We start from the raw sequence: 20659 nt of genomic DNA, 5'->3' as shown, positions 1-20659 counted from the left end.
TCAGGGCTCTGTGTAAATTAGGGCTTCAGCCACAGCTCAGTGAGAAGGAAGCAGAAGTAACACATGGGAAACTTCAAGAAAACAAAGGCTATTGGGAATATCTGCATTTCCTGGTTCAGTGTGGATGGAGCCTCTCGGACCCGCCAGGATGTTTCCAATGCACAACTTGCATACACTACTAATTCCATTTCTCTTCTCCACCCTCCTGCAAAATGGCCTAATCATCCCATTTCACCCATTTTTCAACATCTGAAAAACCAACCACTACTGTACCATGGAGCTGTGGGACAGACACCACTTACAGAGACTCAAAACTGTGCTGTCACCTGGGGTGGGGGGAACAACACAGCTTTAAATTAACAGCCATTAGAATGCTTTGAAGGAAAAAGCCAGCAAAGATCAATTTTCAGACCAATTTCAAAGTTATTCCTTCTGTTTCTCATATTGATGAGAAGTATAAGATCACATTCCAGTAAACAAAATCAGGGTGGGAAACAGAAATCCATTAAAAAGATTAAAGAATCCTGCAACTTTGCTGTTACATTTACTGTAACAGTCTAAATTATTTCTTATCCTCTTGCAATATTAAAAAAAAAATCCATTTAAAAAATCTTTAGAGTACCATTATGAAAATTAACTAATCTCAACCAGCAGAGGTGGTTTTTATATCCAAGTGTGAGTGAAGAAAATAAGGACTGGGATAAAATAGTTTTTAAGAGCTCAAGCAAAGAAAAGGGGGTCACTCCTATCTAAAACACTTACAATTGTGCTAAAAATCTTACCTCAGTCTTCAAAGACTTCTTTATGATCCCAGCAGTTAGTTTTTAACCCAAACAGAAGCAATTAATCCAAAGTTATCAACTTGTAAAATACTTAAGGGAGCACAGGATCATTCCTCTGATAGGTAAATAAAAAAGGGACCAGGGAAATTCACCCGTCTATTTCTCAGTTTGTTTTGATAGGAACACGAGTGGGGGGAAAAATTTAATGGGAGAAATAAATGATAGCTCTGCCTGATGTATTTCATGCAACGTGCTGGGGACAAACCTGCCAGCAAGGAGCAGAGCCCTTGGATTTGTTTCAGGGCAGTAAAACTCTCCACCCTCTGAATGAGCTGTAGTAGAGGCAGCAACAAAAGAAATTCATGATCTAATTACCAACTGGACAAAAATGCTCTGAATTTTAAAAAGGGCTCAGACAAGAGGCACCTGCAGCTAAGTCAGACTCCTGGTGTCAGGGATTGTGGGTCCCAGCAGCGTTCCAGGCTGGGCTGCCAGCAGTGTCAGGACATGGCCACACGTGTGATTGAAACAGGAAATCTCAAAACTCTGTCTCTGCTGCAGACATGGTCCCTGGGGAAAACCACTACCGCTGGGGCTTTTCTGGGAAGAGGAGAAAGGAAAAGAACTAAGGAAAAAAAAAAGAAAAAAGAAAAAAAGATCCCCAAACCATGGACATAATTTACCCTTCACAAGTAATTCCCATGCCACTCCAGCAAAAGGCTGTACATATTGATTTTATCAGTACTACCAAAGGATTGTCAGATGCTTTTTAAGAAATAATTCCTAACTCATGAGAAAATCTCGGGCAACAACTTTTATTAGGGAGAAAAAAAGAATTCTGGCATTTCAAATATATGTTTAAGTATTTACAAAAAATAATCCTCTAACAAGTAAAACCACGTTAAAGAGTTCAAGAGGGTAATGATTTTGATACTATCACTAGCCAAAATGATTAATTAAGCATCTGCCCTTAATCCAAACTCCTAGTTCAGCACAATTTTATTGTATTACTACACCTGATGTACTGACATTATATGGGGCAATACAGATGACTAATGTACTCTTATATCCTCCTGCATTATCATCAATATCCACAACCTCAGACATTCTGTCTCCTTCATAATATGTGGATCCTGCCTCTTTCTTATTTAGTACAGTTGGAATATTCAAGCAGAATATCCCTATATTAACATTTTTTTTTTGGAAAATTGGTTTTAGTGGAAAGCTTTCAACTCTGGAAGTTGCCTCTGTCTCTCTGGATCTTGACAATTTGGCTTCTGCCAAAAATACAGCAAGGTCAGCAGGAAGGTGTGGGCACTATACACACACACCTTTACCTGATCATGCCTCTGATGATGGAATTCTGTCTGTACCTGCAGAAATGCAGCATCATCTAAATCAGGAAAACTCCAGCTGCTTAAAGGCATCACACATGGAAAACCAAGACAATGTCACCACTCAGACATCATTAAAACTCTCATGTACTCAGTCCAGTCCTATCCCCACCACACACCCATGAAGCCTCATCTCCAGGAGATTATTACATCATTAGCCTATAGCATTTATAAACTGATTAAGTTATTGCCATCCTTTAATATGGACAGATTCCGTTTGGTTTCTCTCTTTAAACAGATGTGTCCTACAGAACAAATCCAAACAGTTTAAGAAGATGCTGCTGTTGAAGAGAGATGAGCTAAATGAATGAGCAATCTTATTTATTTAAACTGAAGTAAAGCAACTTACAGGAAAGCCTTGGTTTTGTTTTACTTTGGTTTTACACAAGTTGCTTAAATTATTTACTCAAATCAGTACAATTTATATAAAACTGTAAGAAATAATATAAAAGGGAATTTAAAGAAACAGAACACCTAGAGATGCAGATGAAATAGCTCACCAATACATGGAAATTAAGGATCTTGCCTAAAAACCATTGCCATGCTATTTAAACTACAACTTAAGAAATCTTTTGGGAAGATGCAATGCTCAAGAAGTAAAACTACAAGAATTTTTTTGAGAAAGAAGAACACAGAGTAGAAGATATTAAGCAGGGTAGAGTGAAGATTAAGCAAGATAATGGAGAGGAGCTGAGACTGAAAAGAGGAGTGTAAGGTGATTACATGAATGCAAAAGTGTAACACTGTATCAACACTCCTAGCAGTTCAGTAAATGGATAAAAACCCAGGAACATATTCCCAACAAGTTCAAGAAGATTTCATTACAGAAGGCAGAATGGCTTCCAAGTGCAAGGAGCATCCAAGTACTTCCAAGGACCTCAAACACCAGTTATGAACTTCAGACAATCCAGGTGGACATGATGGGGATTCTGAGGGGGGACAGAAATGGAAAAGCCTCATTTCCCTGCTGCCTTTCACTCTAGGAACCCTTAAACTCTTGCAGTTCTGCTCAAAAAGTGTTACACTAAATAATTTCTGATTGCTTCCATTTCTTACATGCCTGCACAAGCAAGGTAAGAGCAGACCAAGTTTTCCAGAGGAATCTTTACATGCATTTCCTAGACACACTGCTCCTTGGACATCTCAACTGTGAATTGAGTGCTATCCCAGGGCACCCAAACATAATTATTTGCTAAACAAATACATTAACTTTTCAAGTACAATGTTATTTCTTCTCACAACCATCTTCTGGCATCTCAATTATTTAATAATAAACACCTTCCAATGACCTAATTCCGTTAGTTTCTCCATCATTTATGTATCTTACAGCCAATATGACAGTTTATACTAAAATAAGACCAGAGATACACTAAACACCTGATCAGTTATATGGAGACAAAGAGGGCACAGGCTTTTTCCCTTTTACATTGCTTCATCCAGCTATGTAAACTATACCTCCTTTCTGCATTAACTAAATGTAAGAATTCATAAATATAATTTATGAATTTTTCATCTTTCATCATTGTAGTCTATGAATGGCATTGTTAATGTTAAAGTGATGCAAGTTTTTAAAATACTAAAAATCAAAATGCAGTGATCACCCTGGAACCTGCATTCTACATTAAACTACATCTCCAGCTAATCATGTATTTTCACTAAATAAAACCAAATAAACTATAGTAAGTCAGCTCAGGGAGCTGTGCCTGCACTCCTGGTCCTCACTAAAAGGTTCTGTTGCTGAAGGCTCACAGGACAGGAGTGCTTTTTAGGGTGCACACAAACATTTTGTCATTTAGCTAAAATTAAAAAAAAATACCTAAACAAACTTCCAAAACAGAGATCAGAAGAAACAAATGAGTCTCACAGATTTTGCTTCTAAACACAGACTGTTCTTCAGGAGACAATAAAAACCACGGGATTGGAGAAGATAAAGTGTTAATCGCATATTTGGTGGTTTATGAGCCAAAGCAGTCTGAGGTTTAAACTGCTTCTGCTCAGTGCTCATCCCATTCAGAGACGATGAATCATTTCCCATTTGGCAGCACTTCTGCCTACAAGGCTTGTCTTCTGTGAGATTTCTCCCGTAGCCTTGTAATAGATTTGCTAATTTAGTACACCTGACTTTGAGCAAAAGCTATTGTTGCCAGCTGTCAGACTAGACCTCGTCCTGTTTATCAGACACATCTCCACCAGCCCGGCCTGCCCCAGTCACAGAAACACAACACTCCTCACTAATCCCAGGGCAGTAAATTACTTTCTAATATCCTTGTTTTTCTTACCCTGCCAAAATACCAACACATCACAGATTTAAAGCAATAGCAAAATCAATTTATCCTCAGCAGCTGGGCTCATACCAGTTTATCCAATAACCACATTTTTAAAAGTAATTTTTACTGTTTTAGTCATTCTGTCCATGAATTTCTGAGTTCCAGCAGCAGAGGTTTGACTGTTTTACACAAAGGTAACATAAGCTCACAGGGAGTGTATTCTAGTTTTTTAGGCAGGACTCCACAACTCTTTGAAAGATAAATCAGAGCAAAACAAAGCATTCAACACTTTACACATACTAAACATTTCCTCTTTTTCCCCAGAGCTTTGTATGCAAAAGAAAGTGCATTACTTACTGTTTAAAAATATTTTTGTGGACTGAAGCTCAGGGTAGGGGCAACAAAGAAAACATGGGGAGAATTGGGTGGGTTTTGCTGGTTTGGGTGGTTTTTGTGGTTTGTTGGGTTTTTTTAACCTCCCTATAGTGAATCTGGGAAACATAAGAAAAAACAATTTGTGTATGATATTTTTATGCTTAAACAAAATCCAGAACTTAATCCTTTACATTCCAGATTATATAAATCAGTTACACAGATATAAAAAAAAGCAGACCTGGTTTGTACAGGTTTCACACAGAGTGCTCACAGAAACACATGCCCACACAGTACATGGTCTTTTGGTACTCTTAGAATTCTAAATGTTTTAAACCTCAGTATAGAGAATGCACACTCAGCTAACAAAAAATACTGAGTATTGACATTGCTCTCTTGCATTCTCAGGGGGCTGTGGAGCCACTTACTCATCTCTATCATTCAAATCTGGCTGCTGAATTCATGCTGAGCAGTCAAGGAAATGCACCTGGACTCTTCCACCTGGGACTGACTTGAAAGGGCAGACAGAAACTGTGATTCAACACACAAAGACCATTTACCATGAGCAGGTTCCACACCACCCTGTGGTTACCTTCTGTTGTACCTGGTACCAAAATTAAATTTCATTTGCCTTGTAGCATAGCAGAGGATCCCCTCTGACCCCTTCTCTCATGACAAAACCCATCCAGCACTCTGCTGCAAACACCCTGCCCTTGCAAAGGGAACACAGGTCTGGGAGCTCAGCTGCATAGCCAGCGCCTGCTCTTCCAGCTGGGACAGAGCACAGAATCCTGAGAAAGAGAACAAAATCTTGGGGTTTTAGGAAATGGAGGTGAGTCAGAGCAAACAACAGACTCAAGAAGCATAATTATTCATTGCCTTGCAATAGCTACACAACCAGTCTAGTCCTATGTAAAGCTGATGTTCTTGCAAGTCAAAAGACCTGTGTGTGTGTATATATATATATAGGTTTATATATACCTGTGTATATATATATAAAGGTTTTTCTTTGTAACATTTGACATGGTGAATCAGACACTGCATTTCAAGTATTATTCATCTGTATAACTTAAGCAAGCAGAGGAACCATTAAAGAAAAATATTTGCCAGGAAAAAAATAACCTAGAATATATGATTCATTCATTTCTGAAACAATAAAATGGTTCACTATAACAAAAATAACTGTATTGTAAATACTTCAATTAAAATGTAAGAAAAACCTCTAGCCAAATACAATGAAGGAAGCATGCTCTCAGAATAAAAACAAACCACTAAATGTGCATATGTGTGCAAATAACAAAACATCTTGCTGGAAAAAGGTAATTTTATGAAATGCAGTTAACACAATATCTGATGTAAATAGTACTCTATTTTTTTAGGGATTTCATAGTCTTAGAACAACAAAGACACACCTCAACTCTCAAACATAACTATTCTTCTATTAAGCTGATAAATAGAGATTTATTTCAGCAGAAAGTGATGCATGTAGTGTACACCTGAAAACCAAACAGATCCTGAACATCCCCCTGGGAAGCAGACAAGGCTATCACTGACCTTAAATCATGATAAAAGGGATGAGCTGAACAAAATAATGCATTTAATAACTTTATAATTGTCCAAAGCACAAAGAGGTGTGAAAGTGGACAGATTTTGGCAAAGAAGTCCCATAGGAGCAGAGTTTGTTTCAGACTAGTGTCAAACATTGGGGGAAAAGTGAAGCACTGTTATGCATCAACAAAGAACTGTAAAATATGAAAACAGTCTGAAAACTTCATTTTTCTTCACAGTTAGACAATATTAAGCTTACTTAAAATGAAACCTTGCAGTTTCATATTTTATCAGTTCATTAATTTTAGTTTTCTAAAAAAATCCACAAAACCATCCATCTGAATGCACTCATAACTTCTCCTCACTCTGTCTACAAGAAACTTCAGATTGCACATCTGTCTGTCTCTTGCTGGAGATACACCTGCCCAGTACATGTAATTTCTGGTTTGTTCCTTCACTGGTCAAACTCTTTTGAAGGCTCCTTTGTGTGTGTTTCATACACACAGAGAGTCAAAGTGGTTCACAACACTGGCAACTCAGTGTAAACACAGCACAGGGTACTAAATCAATCCCCTGACACTGGAAGATGCTCTGGTGCATATCCAGTGGGGATAAACTGTAAAATTAAAGGGCTGCCCTCTTCTATACAGAAATATTCACAAAGAATGCAAGATCCATCACAGTGTACAAATGATGACTGCCATAGCTCGTAGCTTTCTCTGTCTGCTTGATGTTTAACATATTAACATTGACTGCAACTAAAAAAGCTCAAATCTTTCATGCAATAAAATCAACAGCATACACTTCAGTATAGAGAATGCACACTCAGCTAACAAAAAATTCAGATAACACTTCTCTGAAAACTTGGAACGTCTGGAGTTGTATTAATTGTAACTCCAGAACTTTTGTGAAAATATGAGATGTAAATGAGCCAAGGAAACTTAAAAATGACATAATTTAATTATAATTAACAGCAAGTTTTCTGACTCTTTTAAAATAAGAAAATATCAGCATTAATGAACTGACCAAAATATTCTTACAATCAAGGATCTTTTAAAAAAAACTTCTCAGGTTTGCTAAAAGCTGAAGAATTTCTTTTGTTCTGCACATAAGGAGTAACCCTGATCTTATCTGCAAGCCTTTTTAGAATTATGTTCTAAACCATGGCCACTTAGCAGCCAGCCCTTAATTCCCTGTTTCTCCTATAGTATCAAGGTGGTGGACATGTGAAGCAAAGGAACAGATGGGAGAAATTTTGGGGTGGGTGTTTTTTCCTGTTTGTTTTGAAACGTCTGGCCTCTTTCCAACAGTAACCACTCACATTCTTTGCATGTTATGCATCTTGAGCTCTTATAAAGCCCCCCTGCTGTAGATAACCCCTTCTTCCCAATAAAACAGATCACCAACAGAACATCACATGGGCAGAAACAGCATTGCCTGGACAGAAAGCCAAGTGCTGAAAGGTCTGGAACAGGAGACTCTGGGCTGCCTCTGTGACCCTGTGTCACATTCAGTGCTGCAGTACCAGAGCCCAGGTACCAACAGATCCCCAGTGCCTCGTTCTGCCAAAATCAGACTCCAGCATCCACCCACTTCCCCCGGACAGCTTCTTGCTCCAGGTCACTCCCACCTCCTCCTCCCTCACCCAGCTTTTGTGCCCCGTGCATGCCAGGTACTGCCTCTCTTCACATCAGGAGCACACCGAGCTCAGCTTTAGGAGGCAGAGCTCAGCTCCTCACTAAAGCTGCACCAAGCCTTACCTGGCTGATACAGCCCCACGTGCCTATTACCGTGTCCCTGTTTGACAGTGCCTCTGCCCCAGAATAAAGGATTCACAAGAACAAAGCATTTCTAGATGATGTGCAATGTATTTTTAATCCTTTTTGAAACTGGTTGAAGTTTAGCAGAACCTTCCCAAAATAAATTTGGTCTGATTTAGCAACTCTGCATGAAAAATGTCCATGTTAGCCAGCTGCTAACAGCACTGAGCAGTGCCTGATAATGGGAAGTGCTAACTGGAGCTGGCATTATTAGCTCCAGCTTGGTATTCCAAGTTCAGCCAGAGTTATAAATTCCAAGTTATAAAGGCCAAGATGTTCAGACAGACAAAGCAATTCCATGTTCAAATGACACAAAGCAGAAGCAAGTGTGGGTCCCAGAGCTCCCAGTCCCCACAGTACTGAAGGGACAAGGAGCAATCCAAGGGTCAGGGTGACCAGGGACAATTTTCCTGTGGATTTGCTGCCCCTCCACTGCAGTGACATAGGGTGGGAGCAGGACAAGTGCATCTCCAGGCATGGACCACACTGCAAAGAACTGTTGAAATGTGGAGAGTGAGGTTACTAAATTCCAATAAACTTATAAAAAATATAAAGCTTTTGAATGGGCCCAAAGTCCTGCCCAGTGTAGATGAAGTTACATTATGCTGATACACAGGAAATAGCTGACTGATTCTACAGGATGAACAATTCACCAGAGGAAAGGAACTTTCAGGAAAAATGATAAATATTGTAATGAGGAAATCCGAGGCACGTATTCACAATGCCACATTCACATCTCACAAATGAACAGAAATTTCTTCATGATCCCCTGGCCACAGAAGCAAGTAAGACACTGACAAATAAAAACATATAGGACCTCCCCCCAGGCAGAATAACCACTTGCTGTTTGGGAAGGGAACCAAGAACTTTACCATCTATCCTTGTAGATGAGACTACAGAACTTTTAACCTCCTTTTACCCCCCTCATAGCAGCTACTGAGAGAACATTGTGAACTGTGGGAACTGCTTGAGGAAGGGAGAGAAAACTTCACAAGTATTTTATGACAAGCCAGGCACAACGCACGTACTACTGAAAATTACTCCAAGTCATTTTTTCCTTAAAGGCCTTCTCTTTTCCTGCTGCTGAAGAAAGCAGAAGCCAACATTTTAAATCATCTTTCAACCCAGCTCTTAAGAAGAAATCCCAAACATGAAGGATGTTCACAAAAGGGCCACAGTGTTATGTGACAGCATAAATCTTGTCCTCCTCACAGCAGAACAATCACAAAGATTTAAACCCTTTAGCTTTCAAACAAAAAGCTGATATCCAACTATTTGAGGCAAACTGGAATTATTGCATAGCACCTGGAATTTACAGACAGCATTTGCTTCTCTAAGAAAGCAAGGGCACTTCCCCTGTGCAGCAGCATTAGTAAGCTTGAACAGAGGACAACAGCAGTTTATCCCCATTCCAACATCCTTGACCAAGAGTTTATTATAACTCTGTCTCAGATATATATCTATATATCACATATATACATTTGACTCTGTTCACCAGCACCCTGTGCTTCACCAAGCATCCAGAATTACTAGTCAGACATTTAGAAATGCCACATAAACAACCCACTGGAAATTATGAAAGATGGCACAAAATTTTTTTATCATTCTTCATAAAGCTTCAATTAACAAGAACCTTCTGCAAGATCAGTATAAAACATTTCTGAACTTTCTACTACAATTCTCTAAATAAAAGCCCTAGAAAATTTCTGCTTTATCATGCACTAGGCTCTTCTTTAAGTCTGGGCAATTTATGTGTCACACACTGTGCACTCAGGCTTAAAGAAGGCAGTCATTTTTAATTAGTACTGCTGAGCAAGTGCTCTCCAGATGTGAGGATGAGGTGCTTCACATCTATTTCAGTGAAGTATTTAGCAATGGGTATTTTGTGTCCTTTAAAAGACGTGTATTTGTATTATCAGGGTGAAGAGAAATGCTCAATATCTTCAGATTTCCACACTGACAGTGCAATCATTGAATCAGTCCAGCCTGGCTCAGTGCTGGACTCACCAACATGACATGCACATTTCTTTATATTTTAGCCCAAGCACAGGAACCCACATTTGTTTTCTGCTTCCACTATAAAGTGACACAAAACCTGGGAAACCTACAGTTCCTTCACATCGCTGTGTCACCTCTTGAACAACTGTAGCCCACTCTGTCCTGTGTCACCCCTACAAATGTCCCCTTTTGCCTCTGAATGGCACCACCTCCACCAGCTCTATCCTTTGAAGTTTCTTATGTCACACTTGATGCCACCCTTTATAAAATAAGACAGAAAAACTTACTCTGCTGCTAAACAAAAAAGAGGACACCTAAATATTACTACAACTAAGCACAATTCTATTACTCATCTATTCCTGCACACAGTCTTCTTCTATACAGAGCTAGAAACTATTTTATAATCCACCAGGGAAAATAATGGGAAGAACTTCTTCTCTGAAAATAAATATTTATAGATATTATAAATAAATTATTTCAGAACAAGGTGAACATTTTCTGTTAAGAGTCAAATTGAAGGACTATTTGCCATAAGGACACCTAAATGCTTGGTACAATAAATGCCATGAATTTCTAATCCCAGGCAGTTAAGCATGAATGTAATTCTATGAATTTTATTCAGACATGCTTTGTTCCTTTGCACGCTTAAGGATTTTTATTTTAATTTCTGTTAACCAGCCATGTCCATAAACATCTAGCCCAGATACACCCTTCCTCCCTCACTAGTAATAAAATTAATTTTTGCACATTTTACATTTTTTGCATAAAAAACCCTCGCATTTACTAGACTGCCTTTTACTAAAATGAACAACAGATTAAGTTGAACTAAGTACACTCCATCTACTTTCCTCATGAACTACAGTATGCACAAAGCAGGAGCTTTATCACACATAATTTTAGAAGTATACAGCCCAGTCTTTATCTGTCTTAGGAAGAAATCTTTAGGTTGACCCAAGTTCAGAAAATGCCTCTAAGTGTTACCAATACAGATTCCACCTCCAGTTAAATACAAGCACAACTGCATCTATAATTGAATTTATGTATGCATCTATATATAAACTCTAAATCAAATGGTTAGCATGTTAAATAGAAGCATCATGACAGATATAATTAGTTATTACTCCATTTAACTCCATCAGTAATGTTAAAATCTGGGTCAAGGCAGAATGAAAATGCCACCAAGAGCCTGCTAGTCTGTGAACCTGCCTGGAGCCACCACTCATTTACACATCAGCCCACCACAGTTCTTCACATACAGAGAAAAAGGGGAAGGACAAGAGATGCACTTTAATGTGGATCTATTCCTCAGCCCACCCCATCTGGCAGCACAGGATGGAGCAGAGGGACATGTGCATCCCAACAATTGGTGCTGTGGGTTGGAAAGCTTTGCTATGGCATTGTCACTCCGATGTTTGTGGCAAGATGGTATCACACAGGCTGATTTAAGCATCAGTGGCACAATCTGGGTACCCAGTTTCACTGTGACCTGTAAATTACATAGCCTGGATATTCTCTGCATATTTGAAACAACTCAAATGAATTGGTTACAGAAAGGAAGCACTGAAGCTGCTCTACTGACAATCCCACAGCCATGGAGTGACTCTCCATTTCTCCAAGAAAACAAGCCTCCTAACTTGGGTTAAGCATGCACTGGCCAAGAGTCACTCCACAAAATTACCAACAGGATACAGCCACAGAAACTCACATACTGCTGCTTTTTCTTTCACTTTCAGAAGTTTGAAAATGCGAGTAACACTTCATCAAAAGCAGTATGAGTTACACATTTCTGGGGATATCAGCCCTCCTGCCCTGCTCTGCCTGAACAATACCAAGAAAACGTATTTTGAAGTGGGAAAAAAGCAGCTCCCAAGAGTCTGCAGGATGCTAAAGTACAGCTGATAGTGCAACACAAACATGGCATATGAGCAATAACTGAACATAAATCACCCCAACTGCACAGTCTCAGAAGGCCCAAAACAGAAACATCTTTTCTGAGGATTTAAACTCAAAAGAAACAATGTTCATGGGCAGAACAAAAGATAGTGGATCTAAATCCCAGCTTTACTTGGTTTATCCTTTTTATGATCTTGAGCTTGCCTATTCTCTATCCTGTATCAGTCTCCCCCTTAAACTCCGATGATAATGCTTAGCCAGTTTTGTCCTGAGCTTTGTTATCAACAGACAGAGACTTCTTTAAAGTTACAAGCAAGCTTATCTATGCTTTCATTGGAAGTACCTAAAGATGAAGTAGCAAGAAAAAGTCAACAATTTGCTTCCTTGAATATATTACTGACAAATGCCCTTCAAGATTCTGATCCTCTTCCTCCAACAGGAATGTGCTTTGCTGACAGCAGACACACACAGCAGCTCCTTTTGCAAGCCCTGCCTGCCATCACTGAGGTGAGTCTTGCCCAGCTCTCAGGAGTCACTGGAATGATCTCAGCCCTGCACGTGTGATGAGCATTTACATTTTATACAAAAGCAAGCACATAACAGCCTGTGCAGTAATGCACTTGTGCCACTCAGCCAAGTCAGAAGCCAGCTCACATCATTGCTGTGAGGAGAGCAGGGAAGACACCCAAAGAAATCATCCACCCTTTTTTAAAGGCTGCAAGAAAGGTCTGGCCCTGTGGTGAGATGTCATTCTAAGTAAGATGGCAAAGCAAGAAAGCACTTCAAAGGCCATGAGATAAACCAGAACAAAACATTAAAAGCTGTCTTCTTTCAGGATCTACCCATTCACCTTAAAGACACAAAGACAAAATGTTTTCATCTGGGGCCTGATCAGATTTTTCAGTGTGATTAACAAAGAAAACAGAACATAATTTGTCACCACTAGATGAGATTCTCAGCTTTGTACAGCTACACAGACAGACATTACAGGACAGTGTAAACTCTTTAAACTTCACTGAAAACTACAATTCTAAACATTACTTGCTAATATTCCACCCCCAGGATTCCCTTTATTGTTTTTCCCAGCAATAGCTTTAATTTTTTTAAACATTACCATTAGGACTGCCTGCAGATTTCCCATATGTCTCCCACATATGCCCCATATGTTCCCTACACATGTAAACCCCCACTAGCTTCTATGTGATGCTCTCCTCATTGTATAGCCACAGGTGAATAGTGGGGCTTTTAACTGAATTTCAATCTTTTAACTGAACCCTCCCTGTAACTGTTTCCCTACTACAATTTCCTCTCCCAAATCCTTTCTGATCTTTGTTTTCCTTGCCATGATACCCCATTATGTACTCTTAAACACAGATATCTAATTTTATACCCAGAAGAATAAAACTTTATCATACAAGCTGAATTCATAGAAACAAACAGCTGAAACTGCTCCATCCAGCTGCTCAGTTGTTTATTACAATTCTTTGGCATCTGTATGATCCACAACTGATTTATATGTATATAAATATCTATAACTATATACTGTATATAGAAGAAAGCATATATTTACACACACACTTCATACTTTGATGAAAATATTGAGGGCCAAGCAGGCATCAGTCCCTGTACATGTGATCAGACACATGTCTATTGACTTTGTTATGACTGCACCAGCTTAATCCACCTACTATGTAATTTATTGATTCGGATTTCTTAATGACACACGGCTTACAAAAACTAGTACTTAAGTCAAATATACCTTACATGAAGGAACGCCATTGTTTTATTGCTGACCAAAGCCTATCTAACTACAGGCTGCTAGTAGAAGAGGCAGCCCTGCCCTCTTTGCAGCTTCTTCTCTGCATCTATCTTCTTCAATACAAAATACCATTTTTTTCCTGGTAGGATTAGCTTTCAGCTCATCCCATAGCTACACAGTTGCTGGAGTCAACATAAGGGAGGGCCCAGAAAGTGAAGCCAGGGACTACAAAGAGAAAAAAAACAGCACTCAGATTTTAAACTGACCTAAAATGGCACTACCATTTCAGTCAACTATAAAACCACTGCCCTGCTACATACAAATGTAGGGAGCTACTTCATCAATTGATTGATCAGATGTTCCCACAGTGAGGCTCTGGTATCCATAAACTTCAGTCCTGCTTCCACACTACTGATGGAAAATTTAGGATTCAGGTAAACCACTGTCTCAACTGGATTAATTTAACACTTCAATTTATCCACTGCAAAAACTAGGTTTGAACATTCCATATTGTTTTACAAAGCTCAGGAATATTCTGGCTTTTTACAAATAAAGCATGCTTTGCAAGAAATATTATTAGCATTACAACCAGAGTTTCTATGGTCTGGTAAAACAGCAGCACTTTCTCCTTTAACACTGTAAGTTCACAGTACAGTCCCACCTTTGTACTGTGAGGGCTGAATAGACAGTAAAGCAGCAAAAGAGAAGAGAGAGAGAGGGGCACCACATGAGATGCTGATCCATTTTCCACGACACAACACTCAGTGCTTTTATTTCTCTAATCAGCAAACCCTGCAGGAAAGCTGGAAGCAGTAAGAAAAAGGAAAAACAAATCCAACAACTCTTCAGGCCTACGTCTGATTCTGTACCAGCAAAACTCTTCCAGCTCATTCCAGTTTTATCCATGGGATATTTATTACTTTTTCCAGCCCAGTGTAACTGTGCTTTGTGGCTATGGAAGTGTCTTTACTTGTTAACAATTCAGAGACAAACACTACCTGCAACACATGAACTAAATAAACTTCTACACTGAACCTTTACTCAACATATTCAAATGCTCACATAATTTTGTGGACTTCAAACTGATTTTAGAAAGTATCTCCTTGATAAAAACAACCTTATGGGCTTCAGAGAGCTGTCACTGATCTCCTTAATGAAAGCAGCCACATGGAGCTTAACATTTTAACATTAGAAAATTCACATATTAGGACATATAGTATTTACTGAAAACAATGGTCATTTCTCAGTTTTCCAAAGAATGAAAGATCAACACAGTTCAACAATGGGGTGAAAGAAATCCTAGCATGCTCTGACTGACAGGGTAGTGTATTTACAAATCCACATATTCAACACAACACTGAGAAAAATCACACCAGGAATGGAAGGGGATGACTGCACTTACAGCTTTTGTAGAACTCAAATGTACTCAGGATAGGACCAGATCAAATGGTGGTAAATATGTGAGAGTCAAAGAAGTTTTCCTTACACTTCCTTAGACATTGTTATTACAAGCTGCTAAGATAAATTTTGCAGAAGACTAGAGCAATTCTAGACTTTAGCTAATTTAAATTACACTGCCTATATTTTAATCAGAAACAAGTATTTAGACCTCCTGCTAGAAGTATCATCAGAAGCCCTGACACTCAGATTTTAACAATTATCCAGAGGTTTTTTTTAAGCCCAAGATTATGTGAACTGTATCAACATATGTATCACTAAACACTCAGGTGATATTTGCAACAAACAGCCAAACCTTTGCAAAAGAATAACCTTTTGTGAGAAATGTATAACACAGATGCACCGTAAACTAAATAAAAACTTACTAGAAGTATGCCACCGCTGTGGTTTGTCTCTGTTGTGGAACCCAGAGCTAAATAAACTGTTAAACACTTAGTGTAAAGGTATGCCAAACATTTCTCAGAACTTTCTTAAGGTCTCAACAAAGAGTCAACCTTTTTTGCAAAATGAGGCCTAGGTTAAATATTTTATTTGGCTCCTCAAGATGGACTGAGAAGTTGGGCACTAGCTCCAGATCAGTTCTTGGACTCACATCAAACATTACCCTGTCATTTATCCAGTCAGTCAAAACAATGTTTTCCATCTAAACCTTTAATGTTTATGTCCTGAAAAACTGCTAATTGAATCCAGTTCTTGAAATCCATTTTTTAATCTATACCATCTAATTTAGAGATACTGAACAGAAAAGATAAGCGTTAAACAATGATTGCAGAATTAATCCCATAAACATTCACGCCAAAACAGAAGACTGCTAGTTTCATAGAGCCAAAGAAAATTAAGATTAAATAGCATTTGTCAGTTTGAGAATAAACTTTTAAAAACACTGGATATACAGATTCTTTTAATTCCAAACAGTTTTAGAACTCAAGAGCCCTCAAACTGCTTTTCCAATCAAAAAGGGTAATCAAAACCACACAGAACACTTAAAACTATTCCTAGGCAAGAACTGACAACATGTCAGCTGAATTAATAAAATTCATTGTTTTCCTTAAACATGTAAAGCTTCCTTACAACAAATGACCTTAGTGAAACAGCTCCCCATTAGCTAAAGCAGAAAATACCTCAAGCTGTTCAGCTGGAGACACAGGCCAATGTTTCCTATAAGCTTCCAATAACAGAACTGGTCCTCAGTGCCTGCCAGAGCTGCTAACCCTAGAACAGTCCTAAAAAGACAATTTTGCCTTCATCCCATGCTCTGCACATTCCCTTCCTAAAATACAAGATGCCAAAAACACCCAAAACCATTCCTTAGGGCTGTACCTGCTGCATTTTGGGGGCTGAGCACAGTGTGTAAAACCACAGCCTGCTTCTGGTCACAATCACACTCCCCTCAACACACTGAGATTGTCACAGGTACAGTTTCAATATATACTTAATCCTCAATAAAAATAAAATATGAAACGAATTCGAACACAAAACACAGAGGTGAGAAAGACAACTCCCTAGACAGTATTTTCCAGGCTTTTAAATAAGGCTACAGACCATTTGTAATGTTTCAAAGATAAGCAAGTCTGAGCACTCACTGCTAAGGGAAAGAAAGTATTAAAGCACTGCATCAACACAGCAATAACCTGAAGAGAAAGCTACAAAACACTCGGTAAAAACAAGGCAGCACTGTTCCATGCAGCAGCCCCAGCTACGCTCATTTAGGAGCTGTATTTCCAAGTGTAATATAGAGACACTCACAAATCTCCATGAAAACTAGATTACAAATCTAGTCTGAGTAATTCCAAAGTAAAACATAAGCAGATACATTTTACTTTTCATGTGAAAATAACATACTTGGAAAAATCAGTATGAAAACACCTCTCTTTATTAGGCATTAAACTGGAGATACTTCTCACATACCTAAAGTAAATATAACAACTCTTTTACTATTTTAAAAAATATTAATTTGCAAGCTGCTTAGGTACACTGTATAAAGATAGATATTTACAGTGAAAAGCTATACTGTTCTAATTGCTTACCTTCGTGTACTGATGTTTCAGGACACACAGTAGCATTTATGTGCTGGAGAACTTAACAATACTTTCAAGAAAAGAGCTAGATCCAAGTGTCCTGAATTTTTTTTAAAGAAAGCTCCAGCAGAATTTCCAGTATTATTTTCCTCTAAACGTGTTTATCTGGGATTTTATATGGAAAAGGGCATAATTTTAAGTATTTAAGACCAGATTATTTTTCTTCCCAGCATGCAGGTGAACCGTTTTTATGGAATTTTAAAATATCAGAGGTCAAGTGGTCTGGAAGAGGGCAGGACAAGGCACTTCACCCAAGAACTGTGAACAATCATAGAAACACAGAATATGCTGAGTTGGAAGGGACCCACCAGGATGATCGGGTCCAGCTCCTGGCCCTGCACAGGACACCCCAAAATCCCTCCCTGTCCCTGGGAATGGTGTCCCCAAAGGTTCCCTGAGCTCTGCCAGCCTTGGGGCTCTGACCACTGCCCTAGGAGCCTCTCCAGTGCCCAACAGTCTGAGCTGAGGAAATCACTTATAAACCCCAACAAAACAACAACAATAAACAAACAAAGAGACCAAAATAAAGAGCGTGGCAGTTTCTTTCGAGTTTACACCGAGAAGACGAAAGGAAAATAAACGGCAAAGTTGGGGTGCGGTGGCTGAAGTTCGCCCAGGCGGCTGCGGGGCCCGGGCCGGGCGGGCGGCGGAGCCCAGACACGCCGAGCCCGGGGCCGAGGGGAGCCGAGTGGAGGGAAACCTCGCCCTCCCCTTCCCTGCGAGGCCTGAGGGGCCGCTCCGGCCCCAGGTTCAACCTCAACGACACCCGGAGGAGCCGCTCCCGCCCCCCGCCCGGGCTGGCCCCGCGCCCCCGGCCCAGCCTCACCTGTCAGCCGCAGCTTGACGGGCCCGTTCCGCCGGGCCCCCGGGTTGGACATGGCCCCGGCCGGGGCTCCCCCGCCGCTGCTCCGCCAAGGGCTCGGGGGAGGCGCGAATGGAGCCGGGCCGGGCGCTCAGGGCAGCGGCGGCCGCCGAAGGAGGAGGAGAAGGAGGAGAGGCCCGGATGTGCCCAGCGTCGCCATGAGCGGGGCCGGGGCCGCGGAGGAGGAGCGGAGCCTTCGCCGCTTCCCTCCGCTTCCCTCCGCTTCCCCGCCCCCGGGCCCGAGCACAACAAAGCCGGGACGGAGCCGCACGGACGGATGGGCTGGCGGCGAGCTCGGCTCCTCTCCTCTCCCTCCGTCCCTCCCTCATGCCCCGGGGAGGCCCTGCCCGCCCCCCGCGCCCCGCCTCGGGTCAGCCTCGGGGAGGGGGGGACGGCGTCAGGTGGTGGCGGCGGCGGCCGGGAGCTGCTGGCCGGGGAGGCCGGGAGGAATGGCCGGGTCCTGGGAGGGCTGGGGATCAGAAAGCATGGGGGGAATGGCTGGTCCTGGGAGTGCTGGGAATGGGGAAGAATGGGGGGATCGGCCGTGTCCTGAGGAGAACTGGAGATCGGGAAGAATGTGTGTAGTGCGTAATGGCCATGTCTGAGGGGGAGTAGGGGACTGGGAAGGATGTGGAGAATGGCCGTGGCCTGGGAGAGCTGGGGATCTGGAAGAATGTGGGTGAGTGGCCAAGGTAGGGAGGAGAGGGTGGCAGAGAGGTTCTGTGGGGAGTTGGGACAGGGAAACCAAGGGTACACATGGGAAAAGACATGGCAGGAGAATTCAGAGCCAGGCTGAAATGGGTGGTCCCACGCAGGAGTGCTGCCGATCCATGACAGTATTCCCCATGGACAGGGTGTGACAGACCAGCCCTGGAATCTGTTAAACTTTGGACCAATTTGGTTCTTATCTGCACTATGTAGAAAGCAGCAGTTGGCTTCTGTGAACTGCCATTCACATAATAATAATAATAATAATAATAATAATAATAATAATAATAATAATAATAATAATAATAATAATAATAATAAGCCTTGCATCCATGCCATTTTGCCTAATTTAACTCCCACCCTGTGGGAAAGGTGACCTTTTCCAGAGTTTTCCCAGCTCTGCAACACACTTCCATGAGGAGAGCTCTATCAAAGTCATGGGCAGCTTTCTGCAGGGCCAGAGAGGCCTCGAGGGTGAGAAAAGCTCCCAGAAAAGCTACAAATGTTTCCACAGTCAAGGTTACTTTAGAAGTTTAGGTTCAAACATCACACACCTGCTCTTACTAACAACCTTACTGGTTTGGTCATGTCACTGCTCTGGCTTTTCCTGCTGAGGTAACCTGTGAAATATTATCATGTGGGCAGTCAGAGATGAGGATCCAGCTATGGATCCCCAGCATGGGATGAGAAGATGACCTGTGCTTCACTGAGTTCATCCTGTGGCTAATGCACAGCCCGGGAGGTTTTCTCTCTGCAGTGGCACGGAGCTGAGCTGTAACCATGCCTTGAGTGGTCCCACCCTGACAGAGCTCAGAGCTTGGGCCTCCTTAATTCAAACCTGGGCATGCAACTGATTTTTTTTTTTTCTCACTGAAGGCCTTGGAAGTGCAATGCGGTTCTCAAAGCTTTCCTCTCATAAAATGTGACCTCTCCTGTGTTGTACATGGGGACTCACTTCCTATTCCTCCCAAAGTACCTTAAGTGCCAGGTGGAGATTTCCAGTGGTGGCACTGTCTCCCAGTGTCACTTCAACAGGGAGCAGAGGAATCCTGGGATCCCTTCCTTGGCCAGGGCTATGCCTGTCCCCTGTGCCATCAGCTGTTTATCACAATACTAGCAAATGTTAGACACCAACCTCCTTCAGAGCACAGGCAGAGCACAAGAGAAAGCATTGGTTCAGTGCTTCACCACTGGCTCAAAAGAAGAGAATTTGAAACAATTAAAGTCTAAGCAGCATTTACTACAAAACATGGACAATATAGATTTTATGTCTTTACATTGCACTGAAACAGTTAAGTTACTTTGTAATGGTTATGTAAATTCACACACACCCCAAAGACATTCCAGGTGTCCTGATTCTTGCATTAAAAAAAAAAAAAATCAGCATTTCTATTGAAGGTCATACTATTAAACTTTCAATCTGTTACAAATTCACATATCCTTTTCTCAAACCAAGTATATAAAGCAAATAGCTGATGGTTTGCAAATATTGCAACATTACCTGGCCACTGCTAAACTGAACAGAAAAAGAAAAATGTAAAACTACTTTTCACATACTTAACATATTTCTAGATTTTTCCTAACATGATGATTATTCATTTCTGGGGTCTTGCAGTGTACTTTGGACCCAACATTCAATAATTCTGATATAATTTGACAAAAGTGCCTAATGTTATATTAAACATAGAATTCTTTCTACATGATCCTTTTCTAATGGATA

At 40.7% G+C, this 20659-nt stretch overlaps 1 protein-coding gene across 1 annotated transcript in view; it reads right to left on the bottom strand.

The window, feature by feature from the left end:
* Positions 1 to 18539, bottom strand: part of SMURF2 (SMAD specific E3 ubiquitin protein ligase 2) — a 57464-nt gene extending 38925 nt beyond the window's left edge. Inside the window, exon 1 of the mRNA XM_018918901.3 lies at positions 18196 to 18539. Within this exon, the coding sequence (XP_018774446.1) occupies positions 18196 to 18247 (52 nt within the window). The 5' untranslated portion in view covers positions 18248 to 18539. The remainder of the gene's footprint in view (positions 1 to 18195) is intronic.
* Positions 18540 to 20659: the final 2120 nt, after the last annotated feature.

Source organism: Serinus canaria, chromosome 18, assembly GCF_022539315.1.
Source record: "Serinus canaria isolate serCan28SL12 chromosome 18, serCan2020, whole genome shotgun sequence".
Classification (NCBI taxonomy): domain Eukaryota; kingdom Metazoa; phylum Chordata; class Aves; order Passeriformes; family Fringillidae; genus Serinus; species Serinus canaria.
The sequence above is the reverse complement of the archived record's forward strand: the minus strand, read 5'-3'. Positions and strand labels throughout refer to the sequence as shown.